This window comes from Eriocheir sinensis, chromosome 61 (assembly GCF_024679095.1).
Source record: "Eriocheir sinensis breed Jianghai 21 chromosome 61, ASM2467909v1, whole genome shotgun sequence".
Taxonomy (NCBI): Eukaryota; Metazoa; Arthropoda; class Malacostraca; order Decapoda; family Varunidae; genus Eriocheir; species Eriocheir sinensis.
The window spans coordinates 5741809-5759094 of record NC_066569.1 but is presented as its reverse complement, the minus strand read 5'-3'; the positions used below and the strand labels follow the sequence as shown (position 1 = coordinate 5759094).

The 17286-nt window shown below is 45.3% G+C and overlaps 1 protein-coding gene across 1 annotated transcript in view; it reads left to right on the top strand.

Annotated features, from left to right (window-relative positions):
- Positions 1-17286, top strand: part of LOC126986016 (ionotropic receptor 21a-like) — a 55092-nt gene that overhangs the window by 4119 nt on the left and 33687 nt on the right. Inside the window, exons 3-9 of the mRNA XM_050841702.1 lie at positions 579-672; positions 2882-3040; positions 6717-6864; positions 8262-8413; positions 11015-11166; positions 12484-12562; positions 15350-15580. Of these exons, the coding sequence (XP_050697659.1) occupies positions 579-672; positions 2882-3040; positions 6717-6864; positions 8262-8413; positions 11015-11166; positions 12484-12562; positions 15350-15580 (1015 nt within the window). The remainder of the gene's footprint in view (positions 1-578; positions 673-2881; positions 3041-6716; positions 6865-8261; positions 8414-11014; positions 11167-12483; positions 12563-15349; positions 15581-17286) is intronic.

Here is a 17286-nt window from a genome sequence, read left to right as displayed (position 1 = left end):
GAAAAAAGAGGAAGAATAAGAGGAAAAGAAGAGGAAAAAGAGTAAGAGTAGGAGGAAAAAAGAAATAATAAGACGAAAAAAAGAGGAAGAATAAGAGGAAAAAAGAGGAAAAGGAGTAAAAGGAAGCGAAAAATGAGTAAGAGGAAGAATAAAAAGGAAGAGAAAGAGGAAGAGAAGGAGATAAAAGAGGAAGTAGAAGAAAACAAACACAACCACCACCACCACCACCACCACCACCAACAACAACAACAACAACAACTTTCTCCGCCTCCTTCTCCTCCTCCTCCTCTCTTTCCAAATCTTCCTTCTACTCCTTTCCTTCATACAAATCCTCCTCCTCCTCCTCCTCCTCTCTTTCCAAATCTTCCTTCTACTCCTTCTTTCCTTCATACATATCCTCCTCCTCCTCCTCCTCCTCCTCCTCCTCCAACTTCTTCTCCTCCTCCTCTTTTTTCTCCTCCTTCAGTTCACCATCAGCACCACCACCACCACCAATATCACCACCACCACCACCAGCGTCACATTCCCACCAGGTGTAACTCTCCTAATTAACTTTCCACCTGTCTCCCCGTCGCCAGGTACCTCTGCGTGCTACCCTCTCGGAACGACCTGATGAAGTTAGCAACCTCTCCGAAGGGACGGAAGACAGAACACCTGGCTGGAGTCATTAAGGTAAGACAGGGTAAGGTGAGGTGAGGATAGGTAAGGTGAGGTAAGGTAAGGTTATATGAGGTGAGGTGAGGTAAAGTAAGTAAGGTAAGGTAAGGACAGTTAAAGAGGAAGATATGGGTAGGGAAAGGTAAGACAAGGGAAGGACTTGTAAGAAGGGAGATAAAGGTAGGTAAAGGTAAGGTTAAGTAAGGTAAGGAAAGGGATAGATATAGGAAAAAGGTAAGAGAAAGTAAGGGCAAGTAATGGAGAAGATATTGGTAGGTAAATGACAGGTAAGGATATTGGCAGGTAAAGGGAAATAAGGTTAAGGTAAGTAAGGTAAGGTAAGGTAAGGAAACGGACTGATGTAGGAAAAAGGTAAGAGAAGGTAAGGACAGGTAAGAAAGATTATATTGGTGGGTAAATGATAGGTAAGAAGGATATTGGCTGGTAAAGGTAAATGAGGTTAAGGTAAGTAAGGTAAGGTAAGGTAAGGAAACGGACTGATGTAGGAATAAGGTAAGAGAAGGTAAGGACAGGTAAGATTATTTTGGTAGGTAAATGACAGGTAAGAAGGATATTGGCAGGTGAAGGCAAATTAGGTTAAGGTAAGTAAGGTAAGGTAAGGTAAGGAAACAGATTGACGCAAAATAAAGGTAAGAGAAGGCAAGGACAAGTAATGAAGAAGATATTGGTAGGTAAATGACAGGTAGGAAGGATATTGGCAGGTGAAGGTAAATGAGGTTAAGGTAAGTAAGGTAAGGTAAGGGCCTGGCTCATATGGGACGTCTCCAGCAACTTATTTACCGCTGGATATGAGACGACTGCCGCGAAATATGTCACAGGTCTAATATTGCCACTAACACTTTATTTTCCTCCTCCTCCTTCCTTCTCTCTTTCTTTCCTTCTTTCTTTCTGTCTTTCCTTCTTTTCTTTCTTTCCTTCTTTCTTATCCTTCCTCTTATTTCCCTACTTCATATTCTGATTACTTCTCCTCCTCTTCCTCCCCCTCCTCTTTTTTTCTTTTCTAATCTCTTCCTCTTCCTCTTCCTCCTCCTCCTTCCTTCTCTCTTTCTTTCCTTCTTTCTTTCTGTCTTTCCTTCTTTTCTTTCTTTCCTTCTTTCTTATCCTTCCTCTTATTTCCCTACTTCATATTCTGATTACTTCTCCTCCTCTTCCTCGCCCTCCTCTTTTTTTCTTTTCTAATCTCTTCCTCTTCCTCTTCCTCCTCCTTCCTTCTCTCTTTCTTTCCTTCTTTCTTTCTGTCTTTCCTTCTTTTCTTTCTTTCCTTCTTTCTTATCCTTCCTCTTATTTCCCTACTTCATATTCTGATTACTTCTCCTCCTCTTCCTCCCCCTCCTCTTTTTTTCTTTTCTAATCTCTTCCTCTTCCTCTTCCTCCTCCTCCTTCCTTCTCTCTTTCTTTCCTTCTTTCTTTCTGTCTTTCCTTCTTTTCTTTCTTTCCTTCTTTCTTATCCTTCCTCTTATTTACCTAATTCATATTCTTATTACTTATCCTCCTCTTCCTCCCCTCCTCTTTTTCTTTTCTAATCTCTTCCTCTTCCTCTTCCTCCTCCTCCTTCCTTCTCTCTTTCTTTCCTTCTTTCTTTCTGTCTTTCCTTCTTTTCTTTCTTTCCTTCTTTCTTATCCTTCCTCTTATTTCCCTACTTCATATTCTGATTACTTCTCCTCCTCTTCCTCCCCCTCCTCTTTTTTTCTTTTCTAATCTCTTCCTCTTCCTCTTCTTCCTCCTCCTTCCTCTTTCCTTCTTTCTTAATCTTTCTCTTCCTTCCCCACTTCATCTTATTACATATTCTCCTCCTCCTCCTCCTCCTCCTCCTTCTTGTTCTTTCTTTGTTTCTTTATCTTCTTCCTCTTCCTCCTCCTTCTTTCTTTCCTAATCTTGCTCTTATTCCTCTTTTTCTTCTTACACATCCTCCTCTTCTTCCTCCTCCTTTTCCTCCTCTTCTTCCTCCTCCTCCTCCTCCTCCTCCTCCTACGCGTTCTTTCTTTCATCCTCTTCCTTCTCCACATCCTCTTTCTTTCTTTTTCTATCCCTCCTCCTCCTCTTCCTCTTCCTTCTCTCCTCCACCTTCTTCTCTTCTCCTCTGTTTCTCCTCCTCATCTTCATAACCATCCTCTTTCTCCTCCTCCTTCTACTCTGTCTTTTATGATCTCTCTCCTCCACCACCTCTTTCTCTCCCCCCCTCCCCCTCCTCCTCCTCCCCCAGGGTCGGTCGGCGGGGGCGTGGCGGGTGTACGTGGGGCGGCTGTACCAGGGGGTGGCGGGGGAGGTGGCGCGCGTCTCCACCTGGCGCGGGGATAGGTTCAGCTCGCCCGCTCTCATCTACCAGGACAGACTCACGGACCTGAAGGGCGCGAGGCTCAAGGTAGGGAGGGGGAGAGGGGGGAGGTGGGGGGATGAGGGGGGGGCTGGTAAGGCTGGGGAGGTGGGGGGGTGGAGGGAAAGGAGGGGGACGGGGGAGTGTGTGTGTGTGTGTGTGTGTGTGTGTGTGTGTGTGTGTGTGTGTGTGTAATTAGGTTTACATTCATTCGTTTTTCTTTATCTTTTTTTTTACGTGATGTGATGAAATGCCTGTTTGTCTGTCTGTTTGTCTGTCTGTGTCTGTTTACCTGTCTGTCTGAGTGTGTGTTTGTGTGTCTGTCTGTCTGTCTGTCTGTCTATCTATATGTCTGTTTATCTGTCTGTCAGTGTGTGTGTTTGTCTGTGTGTTTGTGTGGCTGTCTGTCTGTCTGTCTGTCCGTCTGTCTGTCTATCTGCTTGTTTATTTGTCTATGATTTTCTGTGTCTTGGTCTCTCTGTATGCCCGTCTGTTTGTCTGTCCGTCTGCCTGTCTGCCTGTCTACCTCTCGCTCGCCCGCATCTGCACACTGTTTGTTTTGGTTTCACTCTCCCGCTGTGTACCTGAGCGGACGTGTGGCTGCCTGCGGGTGCGTCTGGGCCCATAAAATAAACACTAAAGTCCTCCCCAGACCGGCGCCGCGGCTCCTCTACATGCAGAAGAGAGGAGAAGGGAGGAGAGAGGGAATCACTCCGCTGCATAAGGGAATGTAATCGGTCTAACATCCCTCTCTTCCCTTCACTCCTTCCTTCCCTTCCCTCTCTATTTTGCCATCATTCTTTCCTCCTCCTCTTCCATCGTTTTCCCTTCCCTTCCTCTTCCCTTTCCTCTTCTGCTAATGTTGCTTTTTCTTTTCCTCTTTCCTTCCCTTCCCTCCCTGTTTTGCCATCATTCTTTCCTCCTCCTCTTCCATCGTTTTCCCTTCCCTTCTTCTTCCCTTTCCTCCTCTGCTAATGTTGCTTCTTCTTTTCCTCTTTCCTTCCCTTCCCTCCCTATTTTGCCATCATTCTTTCCTCCTCCTCTTCCATCGTTTTCCCTTCCCTTCCTCTTCCCTTTCCTCTTCGGCTAATGTTGCTTCTTCTTTTCCTCTTTCCTTCCCTTCCCTCCCTATTTTCCCATCATTCTTTCCTCCTCCTCTTCCATCGTTTTCCCTTCCCTTCTCCTTCCCTTTCCTCTTCTGCTAATGTTGCTTCTTCTTTTCCTCTTTCCTTCCCTTCCCTCCCTATTTTGCCATCATTCTTTCCTCCTCCTCTTCCATCGTTTTCCCTTCCCTTCCTCTTCCCTTTCCTCTTCGGCTAATATTATGTCTTCCTTTCCATTCCTCTTCTTCTGATATTGCTTCTTCTTCCTCTTTCCTCTTTTCCCTTCCTCTTCCCTTTCCTCTTCTGCTAATGTTGTTTCTTCCTTTCCTCTTTCCTTCCTCTTCCCTCTTCTTCTGACATCGCTCCCTTCTTTCATCCCTTCCCTTCCCTTCCTGATATCACGTTTCCTCTTACGCCTCCCTTCTCTTTCATTTCCCTTCCCCTTCTAATATTCCTCTCTTCCTTTCCCATCCCTTCCCTTCCTCTACTAACATCGCCCTTTCCCTTTCCCTTCCCTTTCCTCTTCTGCTAATAATGCTTCCCCCTTTCCCCCTTCACTTTTCTTCGGCTAAAATTGCCCCTTCCCTTCCCTTCCCTTCCCCTCACCCTGTTAACGTTTTTTTTTCTTCCCTTCACCTCTTCCCTTCACCTATACCTCCTCCTCCTCTTCCCCTGCTAACACTGCCCCTTCTCTCGCCTCTTCCCCTCCCCATCAAAAATTGCTTCCCTTCCTCTCTTCCCCTTCCCTGCTAAAATGCCCCTTTCCCTTCGCCTCCCTTCCCCTTCCCTGCTAAAAATTACCCCTTCCTTCACCTTCCTTCCCCTCACCTGCTAAAATTACCCCTTCCCCTCACCTCGTTTCCCCTCACTTGCTAGAATTTCCCCTTCCCTTCACCTGCTAAAATGCCCCCTTCCCTTCCCCTCCCTTCCCCCTATCTGCTAAAATTAACCCTTCCCATCCCCTCCCTTCCCTTCACCTGCCAAAATTATCCCTTCCCTTCCTCTCCCTTCCCCCTCATCTGGTCCCCTGTTCTTTTTAATTAGCACAAATGACAACAGGTAAGGCCAGGTAAAGTAATGCATATACCCAGGTGTTGAATTAGAGAGAAAGGGAGGAAAATAAAGGTTAGGTTAGGTTGAAAAAAAAGGACCAAGAAAAAAAGTATTGTACAGTCATAATGAGTTTCTGAATATACTTTGATAAAATATAATGAATTACGATATAAGGAAAAAAATGCAATCATACACACACACACACACACACACACACACACACACACACACACACACACACACACACACACACACACACAAAAGTAAATAAAATAAATAAATAAATAAGTGAATAAAACTGAAATAGATTAACTCGTCTAAATAAATAAAACTGTTCTGCCTAATCACCTCTACCTGTCTCTTAATCATACCAGCCTTTACCTGTTCTTAATTACCTGCATTCACTCACTTTTAACCATTAATTTTCATACTGACCTAGTTAATTCACCTGGCCCATCTCTCACCTGTACCCAGTCTACCTGTGTGTCTATTTTGTACCCAGTTAACCTCTCTACCTTCTCTCTCTCTCTCTCTCTCTCTCTCTCTCTCTCTCTCTCTCTCTCTCTCTCTCTCTCTCTCTCTCTCTCTCTCTCTCTCTCTCTCTCTCTCTCACAGTCTACCTATTTCTGTACCTATTTTACCTTCATACCTATTTCTCTTCTACCTGTATTCGTATTTCTTGATCCATTCTACCTATTTCTATCTCACCAATTTCTCTGTCCATCTATTTATGTCCATTCCCCATTTCAACCTGTCTACCTATTTCTACCCCCCATTTCTACTTATCTACCTATTTATGTTCACTATTTCTACCTGTATCTATTTCTGTTCCCCCATTTCTACCTGTCTACCTATTTCTGCCCCATTTCCTACCTGTCTAACTATTTATATCCCCTATTTCCATCTGTTTACCTATTTCTCTTTTACCTGTACACCCATTTTCTTTCAACCTGTCTACCTATTTCTCTCGTCCTACCTCCTTACCTATTTCTGTAGACCATTTCCTCCTGTCTACCTATTTCCGTCCACCATTTCAACCTGTCTACCTATTTCTGTTCCCCATTTCTACCGGTCTACCTATTTCTATCCCCTATTTCCATCTGCCTGTACACCCATTTTTCTGTCTACCTATTTATGTCCACCATTTCTACCTGTCTACCTATCTCTCTCCTACCTGTAACCTATTTTTCCTTCAACCTGTCTACCCATTCGTCTCGTTCTACCTCTTTATCTATTTCTACCACCCGTATCTACCCGTCTACCTATTTCTGTCCACCATTTCTACCCGTCTACCTATTTCTGTCCACCATTTCTACCCGTCTACCTATTTATGTCCACTATTTCTACCCGTCTACCTATTTCTGTCCACCATTTCTACCCGTCTACCTATTTATGTCCACCATTTCTACCTGTCTACCTATTTATCTCCTACCTGTAACCTATTTTTCTTTCAACCTGTCTACCCATTCGTCTCGTTCTAATTCTTTATCTATTTCTACCACCCATATCTAACTGTCTATTCCTGCCTCCCCCTGTCCACCTGCCTACCCATCCCTTCCCTTTCCCAGGCCGTGACCTTCGAGTGGGCGCCCAGCGTGTTTTACTACCGGGACAGCGCCGGGAGCGTTGTCTTCCGCTACGGGACGGACATCGGCGTTCTCGACACGATTGCCCGGGTCATGAACTTCAGCGTGGAGTACGAAGAGCCGCCATTAGGTAAGGGGGAGGTGGGGAGGCGTGGGGAGGAAGGGGAAGGGTTGGAGAGGAACGGGAGTGATTTGAGTGAGAGAAAGGGGGTTTGAGAGGGAGTGTTTGATGCTTGAAGGGTGATGGGGGAAAAGAGGGGTGATGGTGGGGTGTGTCGTTAGTGAGGGGATGGCTGGGGAATAGGTGGGGAGGAAGGGTAAGGATTGGGAAATGAGGGGTGAGAGAGAGAGGGGGGGGGGATAGGGAAGGAGGGATGCATGATTTTTGAAGGGTGAAGGGGGAGGGGGAAGGCGGGGAGGGGAGGGGAAGGATGGGGAGGAAGGGGAAGCATGGGGAGGAAGGGGAAGGATTGACAGTGGGAGGAAGAAGAGGTTTGGGAGGAGTGTATGATGTCTGAAGGGTGAAGGGGAGGGGGAATGGGTGGGGATGGGTGGGAAGGAAGGGGAAGGAGGAAGGGGAAGAAATTGGAGAGTGAGGGGAGAGAGGGAGATGGTGAGGAAAAGATCGCATGATGTTTGAAGGGGGAAGAGCGGGGATTTGGAGGGAGGAGAAGGTGGGGATGAAGTCGGTGTGGGGATGGGTGGGGAGGAAAGGGGAAGGATGGGGAAAGAGGAAAGGGGAAGGGATTAAATAATGTCTCAAAGGGTGAAGGGTGGGGCTGGGAAGGGGAGGAGGGGATGAAGTTAACATGAGGAATAGGTGGGGAAGCGTGGGAGGTTAGGGGAAGGGTGGGGAGAGAGGGGAAAAGGTATGAGGGAAGGAAGAAATAAAAAAAAAATAATAACAAAAAATGGAATAAGAAAGGAAAGAGAAAAAAATGAAAATGAAAAAAATGGGAAAATTGAAAGAAGAAAAAGAATAAAGAAACAAAGACAACAAACAATAAACAAATAAACAAAGAACAACAACAACAACAGCAACAACAACAACTTAAGCAATTACACTTCTCTGGTTCTGTTTGTCTTGTCCAATTGCTCTCTCTCTCTCTCTCTCTCTCTCTCTCTCTCTCTCTCTCTCTCTCTCTCTCTCTCTCTCTCTCTCTCTCTCTCTCTCTCTCTCTCTCTCTCTCTCTCTCTCTCTCTCTCTCTCTCTCTCTCTCTCTCTCTCTCTCTCTCTCTCTCTGTGGGTCCATTTTCATTCACTTCTTTCCCATTTTCTCTTTCCCATTCTTTTTATTTTTTTCCCCATTTTTTCTTCCCATTTTTTCCTTCTTTCACTTCTTTTCCATTTTTTTTCTTCCCCATTCTTGTTTTTCTTTCACTTCTTTCCTATTCTCTTTTTCACTTATTTCCCATTTTTTCTTCCCTGCTCTTTATTCCCTTTCACTTCCCTCCCATTTTCTTTCGTTTCCCATTCTCTATAACACTCCCATCATCACCAAGCCCACCTCCCGTTTTCTTTGGCAGGGGAGTGGTGGGGACGAGAGGAAGAAAACGGCAACTGGTCGGGAATGATGGGGAGACTTGCGCGGAACGAGGTCGACATAGGATTGGTTGACCTCTATGTTACCCACGTCCGGATAGGGATTCTGGACTACACGACACCTTACGACTCCGAGGTGAGGTCAAGGGGTCACAGGTCAGTCCACGGGAGGTCAGGTCAGGTTAGGTCAGGTCATGTCAGTTGTACTAGAGGTTTGAAAAGTTTAGTTAGGTAAGGGTCGTTCCATGTTAGGATTGGGATTCTGGACTACATAACACCTTACGACTCCGAGGTAAGGCCAAGGGGTCACAGGTCAGTCCACGGGAGGTCAGGTCAGGTCAGGTTAGGTCAGGTCACGTCAGTTGTGTTACAGGTTTGTGAAGATTAGTTAGGTGAGGGTCGTTCAATGTTATGTGAGGTCACAGTAGGTCAAGAGGTCACAGTTGGTCAAATCAGGTCAGGTTAGGTCAGATGAGGTCACAGGAGGTTAGGTTAGGTTAAGTCAGGTCAGGAAAATTAAAGGTTTGTGACGCTAGGTTAGGAAAAATTTTCTTTGGTTTGTTTAAGTGAGGTCACAAGCGGTCACAGGAGGTCAGTTCAGATCAGGTCAGGTGAGGGTGGTAAATGAGTTGAATCAAAGGTTCGTGAAATTAAGGTAGATAAGGTATAGTTTGGTTCATCGAGGCAAGGTTACAGGTCAGGTCAGGTCGATAAATAAAGTGAACTAAGGGTTTGTTTAAACTGGTTAGGTTTGTTTTGGTTAGTTTAGGTAAGGTGAAAGAGGTCATTAGGTTAGATTAGCTCAGGTAAGGTCAGGTCAAGTCAGGTCAAGCCAGGTCAGGTCAGGATGAGCTGAATCAGAGGTTTGTTAAGTCTGGTTAGGTAAGGTTTAACATGTTTAAGTAAGAATGAGGTCAAGAGGTCATAAGTCAGCTCAGGTCAGGTCAAGTCAGGTCAGGTCAGGTCAGGATGAGTTGAATCAGAGGTTTGTTAAGTCTGGTTAGGTAAGGTTTAACATGTTTAAGTAAGAATGAGGTCAAGAGGTCATAAGTTAAGTCAGGTCAGGTAAACGAGGTGAATTAATAATATTTGTGAAAAATTAGGTCTTTGTTTGACTGGCTTAGGTAAGGTCAAGAGGTCAAGGTCGCAGAGGGTCATGTCAGGTGAGGTCAGGTCAGGTAAATTAAGTAAGTGTACTGGATTTCTGGACATTTTCTCTCTCTCTCTCTCTCTCTCTCTCTCTCTCTCTCTCTCTCTCTCTCTCTCTCTCTCTCTCTCTCTCTCTCTCTCTCTCTCTCACATGCCTTTGATGTTGAATACTTTAAATCCATGGTATCCGCCTCTCTCTCTCTCTCTCTCTCTCTCTCTCTCTCTCTCTCTCTCTCTCTCTCTCTCTCTCTCTCTCTCTCTCTCTCTCTCTCTCTCTCTCTCTCTCTCTCTCTCTCTCGTTCAAACATTATGTTTCAACCTTTTTTTCATCCTTTCTCTCTTCCTCCCTTCCTTCCTTCCTGCCTCCTCTTTTTTCTATTTATTTTATCCCTCTACACGTTAAACTTTCTCTCCTCTCTCTCTCTCTCTCTCTCTCTCTCTCTCTCTCTCTCTCTCTCTCTCTCTCTCTCTCTCTCTCTCTCTCTCTCTCTCTCTCTCTCTCTCTCTCTCTCTCTCTCTCTCTCTCTCTCTCTGTGGGTTCGTTTTCCTTCTCTTTCTTCCATTCTTTGATCCACAAGCTTTCTTTTTTTATTTCTTTTTTATTTTTCCTTTTATTTTTTTCATTCCTGTCATTCTCTTGCCTCTTCATTTTACTTGATTTTTTGTATTCCTTTATTTACTCCTCCTCCTCCTCTTCCTCCTCCTTCCCTTTTTTTTTATCCTATCTCTTTATATCTTCAATCTTTTCCTCCTCTTCCCTTCCTCTTTCTACTCCTTTTATTAGTTTCTCTCTCTCTTCAATCTTCTGCTTTTTCCCTTCTGTCTCATTCTTTTCTACTAATTCACTAACTTTCTCTCTCTCTCCTTTTCCTTCATTCCCCCTGTTCTCCTTTTTTTCCTTCTCCTTTTGTCTTTCCTCAACCTATTCCCTTCATATATCTCTCTCTCTCTCTCTCTCTCTCTCTCTCTCTCTCTCTCTCTCTCTCTCTCTCTCTCTCTCTCTCTCTCTCTCTCTCTCTCTCTCTCTCTCTCTCTCTCTCTCTCTCTCTCTCTCTCTCTCTCTCTCTCTCTCTCTCTCTCTCTCTCTCTCTCTCTCTCCTTTCTGCTATACCATTCCTCCCATCCCTCCCCATTCCTTCTATCCATCACCTCAATCTTTCCTCCTATCTCCAACTTCCTCATTCCTCCCTCTTCCTTCTTCCCATTTCCCCATTCTCTCTCCCATTCCTTATACTTATTCTCCCATTTCTTAATCTGCCGTCTTCCCCTTTCTCTCTCTCTCCCTCTTTCTCCCATTCCTATTAAGCTCGCTTTTCTCCCTCCCTTTCACTCCTTTCTCTCTCCCATTCCCTTCTTTGTCTCTCCCCAATCGTTCTCCCTCCCCCCATATCCTCTCCCCTTTCCCTCCATCCCTCCCCAGTTGTCTATCCCTTTCTCCCACTTCCCTATCCCTCCCTTTTATCCCCATTTCCTCATCCCCTTTCTCTCTTGCATTCACCTTGTTCCTCCTCCTATCTCTAACCCCCTTTCTCTCTCTTCCCCTTCCTCCCCACTCCCCCCTCACTCCCCCATTCCCTCCCCCCCACAGTTGAGTTGCTTCATGGCCCGCACGGAACCCCCTCTCCCCCGGTGGCAAGCCCTCGCATTCCCCTTCAGCTCCACCACCTGGGTCGCTATTGCTGTGGGTCTTGTGGTGGCCGGCCCCGTGTTGGCGCTGCTGGCTCGCGGCGCTGCCCTCTGGTGGGTGCTGGTGGTGGTGGTGGTGGTGGAAGAGGAGGAACAATGGGTGGATGGGTGGAAGATTGACTGGCTGATTGGATGACTGACAGGCAATGAATGAAAGATTGAGTGGATGAAAGTGGGTGAGTGAGTGAGTGAGTGAGTGAGTGACTGACTGACTGACTGACTGACTCAACCTAAAATATGAAAGAGAAAATGGAAGGAAGAAAGGAGGAAAAGTAAAAACGGAGGAGAGGAGGAGGAGGAGGAGGAATAAGAGGAGGAAGAGGAGGAGGAGGCCGAGGAAATTATGGATATTAAACGAAGAAAAGAAGAAAAGAAGAGGAGGAGAAGGAGAAGGAAAAGGAGGAGAAGGAGGAGGAGGAGGAGGAGGAGGAGGAGGCAAAACGACCGCAATAAGGGGAAGGCTTAGTGTTGAAATGTCTTGCAATTTATTTCTTTGTCTTTGTCTGTGTGTGTGTGTGTGTGTGTGTGTGTGTGTGTGTGTGTGTGTGTGTGTGTGTGTGTGTGTGTGTGTGTGTGTGTGTGTGCGTGTGTTTACCTGATAACCTCATTAACCTTCACCGTACCCACCTGCTCACCAAAGTGCGCCTCTATACACTCTTACCTAACAAAACCTAATCACTTTCCTTCTAACAATTTACCTTTATGTTAGTTTGCTTACCTTACTGTCTCATTACCTACTTACCTACCTACCTACCTGCCCACCCCTTTACCTAAACGTACCTGTATATATTCTTACCTAACAAAGCATAATCCGTTCACTAATAATCTACTAATTTACCTATAAGTTAATATGTTTACCTGTATCTCTTTATCTACTTACCTACCTACCTACCTGCCCACCCCTTTACCTAAGTGTACCTGTATAAACACTTACCAAACAAAATCTACTTACATACCTATCCTACTTACATACTTATTGACTTACATATCTATCTTACTAACTTATATACCTGTATTTACCTAAGCTTACCTGTTTACCTGCACTGGGGACGTCTAATACCTAATAATTTACCTTAATGTCAACTTTTACCTACCTGTTTAATCACCTATGTAATTACCTTTGTTTCCTTAGGCCGAGAATCAGAACTAATCACTTTACCTTCATGTCACGTTAATTACCTACCTTTCTAATTACCCTTCTTACCTGTCTACCTATAATTACCTGTGCTCACCTGTTTACCTGCACTGGGGACATCTAATACCCTAATAATTTACCTTAATGTCAACTTTTAGCCTACCTACATAATTACCTTTCCTTCTACCTACCTGCTTACCTGTGTTTACTTGTGTGTTTACCTGTATTACCTGTAGCGGAGAGGAGGTAAAAAGTCTACAGTCCCTGGCCGCCAGCTGGTACTACGCTCTGGCCCTTCATTGCTGTGAGGCGCAGGTGAGAAAGTTACCTGTATGACACCTGGTTAGACCCCCCCCCCTCTCTCTCTCTCTCTTTATATCTCTTTAATTATTTATTTATTTATTTCTCTTTTTTTTGTGTGTGTATATGTACTACCCTTCTCTCTCTCTCTCTCTCTCTCTCTCTCTCTCTCTCTCTCTCTCTCTCTCTCTCTCTCTCTCTCTCTCTCTCTCTCTCTCTCTCTCTCTCTCTCTCTCTCTCTCTCTCTCTCTCTTTTCCTGCTTCGCTTCTTTTTCGTCTCCTTCTTCTCTTTCTCCTTCTCCTCTGTTTCTCCTTCTCTTCTTTGCAATATCATTTCTCTCTCTCTCTCTCTCTCTCTCTCTCTCTCTCTCTCTCTCTCTCTCTCTCTCTCTCTCTCTCTCTCTCTCTCTCTCTCTCTCTCTCTCTCTCTCTCTCTCTCTCTCTCTCTCTCTCTCTCTCTCTCTCTCTCTCTCTCTCCCTCTTCCTTTCTTCTCGTATGCCTGGTCTTCCGGTCTCCTCCTCCTCCTCCTCCTCCTCCTCCTCCTCCTCCTCCTCCCCATCATCATCATCATCAACTCACATTAAAACAAGCATTAAGTCCAATTCTCTCCACCTCTCCCTCTCTCCCCTCCCCTTCCCTCCCCTTCCCTTCCTCTTCCCCTTCCCCTTTCTCTCAGCATGGCCCAAATTATCATATATCCGCCTTTCCTCCCTCCTCCTCCCCTTTCCCTTGCTCTCCCCGTCCCCCTTCCTCCCTTTCTTCCCATCAGTGAGGGGAATGGCTATCAGGGTGAATAAATGTATAGAAGGGTTGACCTTTCCCCTCTATTTCCCCTTCATTTCCCCTTCTCCTCCCCTCCCCTTACTTCCCTTGCCACCCCATCCCTTCCTACTCTTCCCTTCCCTTCCTCCTCCTCTCTTGTCCTTTCCTTTCCCTTCCTCCCCTCCTCCCTTCCTCTTCCTTCCTTCCTTCCTTCCATTCCTTCCTCCTCCTTCTCTTTCCTTCCCTTCCCTTCCTCCTCCTCTCTTGTCCTTCCCTTTCCTTCCTTCCCCTCCCTTCCCTTCCCTTCTTCCTCCCCTCCCTTTCCTTTTCTTCCCCTTCCTTCCCTTCCTCCTCCCTTCCTCCTTCCTTCCTTCCTTCCCCGCTCTTGTCCTTCCCTTTCCTTCCACCCCCTCCCTTCCCTTCCCCTTCTTCCTCCCCCTCCCTTCTCTTCCCTTTCCTCTTCCTTCCCTTTCCCTTTCTCCCCCTCCCTTCCTACCCTTCCCTTCCCTTCCTCCTCCTCTCTTGTCCTTCCCTTTCCCTTCCTCCCCCTCCCTTCCCTTCCCCTTCTTCCTCCCCCTCCCTTTCCTTCTCTTCCCCTTCCTTCCCTTCCTTTCCTCCCCTTCCCTTCCCTTTCTTCCCTTTCCCTTACTCCTTTTCTCTTCTCTTTCCCTTCCTATCCCCTCCCCTCCATTCCTCTTCCTTCCCTTTCTTCCTCCTTCCTTCCCTTCCCTTTCCTCCCCCTCCCTTCCCTTCCTCTTACCCCTCCTTCCTTCCCTTCCCTAACCTCCTCCTTCCTTCCCATCCCTAACCTCCCCCTTCCTTCTCATTCCCTACCTCTCCTCTCCCTATCTCCCCCTTCCTTTCCTTCCCCTTCCTCTTCTCTTCCCCTCTTTCCTCAGACTGTCTCCTTTAGTCTCCCTTCACTGTCTCTTTATTTCCCTTCCTTTCCCTTCTTTTGCCATTTGTTCCCCTTCATTTCTCTTTCACGCCCTTCTCTCTTGTATATTTATCTCTTCCTTTCCTCCCCTCTTTCCTTTCTTTCCTCCTCTTTTTCCTCTTTTCTTTCCTTATTTTCTTTTTTTTCTTTTTTTCCTTTTTTCCTCCCCTTTTACTTTTTTTTTCCTCCTCTCATTCCTTTCTTTTTTTCCTCCTCTCTTTCCTTTTTTTCCTTCTTTCCTTTTTTCCTCCCCTTTTACCTTTTTTTCCGCCTCTCTTTCCTTTTTTTCCTTTTTTCCTTTTTTTCCTCCTCTCCTTTTTTTCCTCCTCTCTTTCCTTTCTTTTTTTTCCGCCTCTCTTTCGTAATTCTGTCTTTCTTTACCCTTCTTTTTATCTCTCCTTTCTTCTTTCATGTTTCCTCTTTCTCTTCGATAATTTCACCTTCCTTTCCCTTCCATTTTTATTCATTCTTCCTTCATTCTCTTCTTTTTTTCTCCATTCCTTTTTCTCTCTTCCACATTTCTCCCTTCCATAACTCCATCACCATCACCATCACCACCACCAACCACCATCACCACCACCACCAACCACCATCACCACCACCAACCACCATCACCACCATCATCACCACCATCACTACCACCAGTCCATAATCTTTCTCTATCCTAAGCAAATAAAAAAAAGAGGGGAAAAAGAGGAAGAGAAAGAAGAGGATAAAGATGTAATAGGGAAAAAATGGGACGGCAAGAAAAGAAGGAAAACAAAAAAGGAGAATAAGATAAGGGCATGAAAAGAGGGAAGGAAAGAAGAAGGAAAAGAAGGAAGAGGAAAAATGAAAATGGAAATAAAAAGGGAAGGCAAAACAAAAGAAGGAAAATAACGAAGGGAGAAAATATAGTAAAAAAAAAAAACAACTACCTTCATCATCACCACCATCACCATCACCATCACCATCACCATCTTCACCATCACCACCACTCCACAACCATTTTCTATCCCCAGCAACCATCACCACCACCATCACCATCACCACCACCACCACCACAACCATTCTCTACCCCCACCCACCCCCCCACCACCACCCATCATCACCATCTTCACAGGTCAGCCTCCCACGCATGCAATCAACCCGCATCTTCGTGGCTACCCTCTGGCTCTACACCACCATCATCACCATCATCTACTCCACCAACCTCACCGCCTTCCTGCTGGTCGCCAAGCCGCCTCAGACCATAGAGAGCATCCGGGATCTTCATGCGTCGGGTCTTGAAGTCTCGGCGGTCGGGAGTTTCTACGGCGACGCTCTCTTGTCGGCGAGTGATCCGTATCTGCAGGTGAGAAGGTCAGGTGTGAAGGGGGTGAGGGGAGGGGATGTCAGGTGAGGCGAGTGATGGTGAGGGTGTGTGAGGGGTGAGTGAAGTGGGGTGAGGGGATGTCAGGTAAGGGGGGAAGGGGTGGGGGTGTTGGGGTGAGGGAGTGTGTTGGGGGACGGGGACTGAGAGGGGACCTGTGGTATTTTTGGGGTGACGTATGGTAGTTTTTGGGGTGATTGGGGAGTTTTAAAGTACGTTGGGGTATTTTGGGGATATATTCGGTATTTTAGGAGTAACAGGATAGTTTTGGGGGGTGAATTGGGTTATTTCTTGGGTTAACTGGGAATTTGTTTGGGGGTGAGCCATTATTTCCCTCTTTTCCCCTTCTAACACTTTCCTATCGATTCTTTTCTTCCCTTCTTTTCCCCTTCTAACACTTTCCTTTCGATTCTTTTCTTTCATTCTTTTCCCCTTCTAACACTTTCCTATCGATTCTTTTCTTTCCCTCTTTTCCCCTTCTAACACTTTCCTTTCGATTCTTTTCTTTCATTCTTTTCCCCTTCTAACACTTTCCTATCGATTCTTTTCTTTCCTTCTTTTCCCCTTCTCACACTTTCCCATCGATTCTTTTCTTTCCTTCTTTTCCCCTTCTAACAATTTCCCATCGGTTCTTTTCTTTCCCTCTTTTCCCCTTCTAACACTTTCCCATCAATTCTTTTCTTCCCTTCTTTTCCCCTTCTAACACTTTCCCATCGGTTCTTTTCTTTCCCTCTTTTCCCCTTCTAACACTTTCCCATCGGTTCTTTTCTTTCATTCTTTTCCCCTTCTAACACTTTCCCATCGGTTCTTTTCTTTCATTCTTTTCCCCTTCTAACACTTTCCCATCGGTTCTTTTCTTTCATTCTTTTCCCCTTCTCACACTTTCCCATCGATTCTTTTCTTTCATTCTTTTCCCCTTCTAACACTTTCCCATCGATTCTTTTCTTCCCTTCTTTTCCCCTTCTAACACTTTCCTATCGATTCTTTTCTTTCCTTCTTTTCCCCTTCTAACACTTTCCTATCGATTCTTTTCTTTCCCTCTTTTCCCCTTCTAACACTTTCTAATCGATTCTTTTCTTTCCCTCTTTTCCCCTTCTAACACTTTCCCATCGATTCTTTTCTTTCCCCTTCTAACACTTTCCTATCGGTTCTTTTCTTCCCTTCTTTTCCCCTTCTAACACTTTCCCATCGATTCTTTTCTTTCCCTCTTTTCCCCTTCTAACACTTTCCTATCGGTTCTTTTCTTCCCTTCTTTTCCCCTTCTAACACTTTCCTATCGATTCTTTTCTTCCATTCTTTTCCCCTTCTAACACTTTCCCATCGATTCTTTTCTTTCCCTCTTTTCCCCTTCTAACACTTTCCTATCGGTTCTTTTCTTCCCTTCTTTTCCCCTTCTAACAATTTCCCATCGATTCTTTTCTTTCCCTCTTTTCCCCTTCTAACACTTTCTAATCGATTCTTTTCTTTCCCTCTTTTCCCCTTCTAACACTTTCCTATCGGTTCTTTTCTTCCCTTCTTTTCCCCTTCTAACACTTTCCTATCGGTTCTTTTCTTTCCTTCTTTTCCCCTTCTAACACTTTCCTATCAATTCTTTTCTTCCCTTCTTTTCCCCTTCTAACACTTTCCCATCGATTCTTTTCTTTCCTTCTTTTCCCCTTCTCACACTTTCCCATCGATTCTTTTCTTTC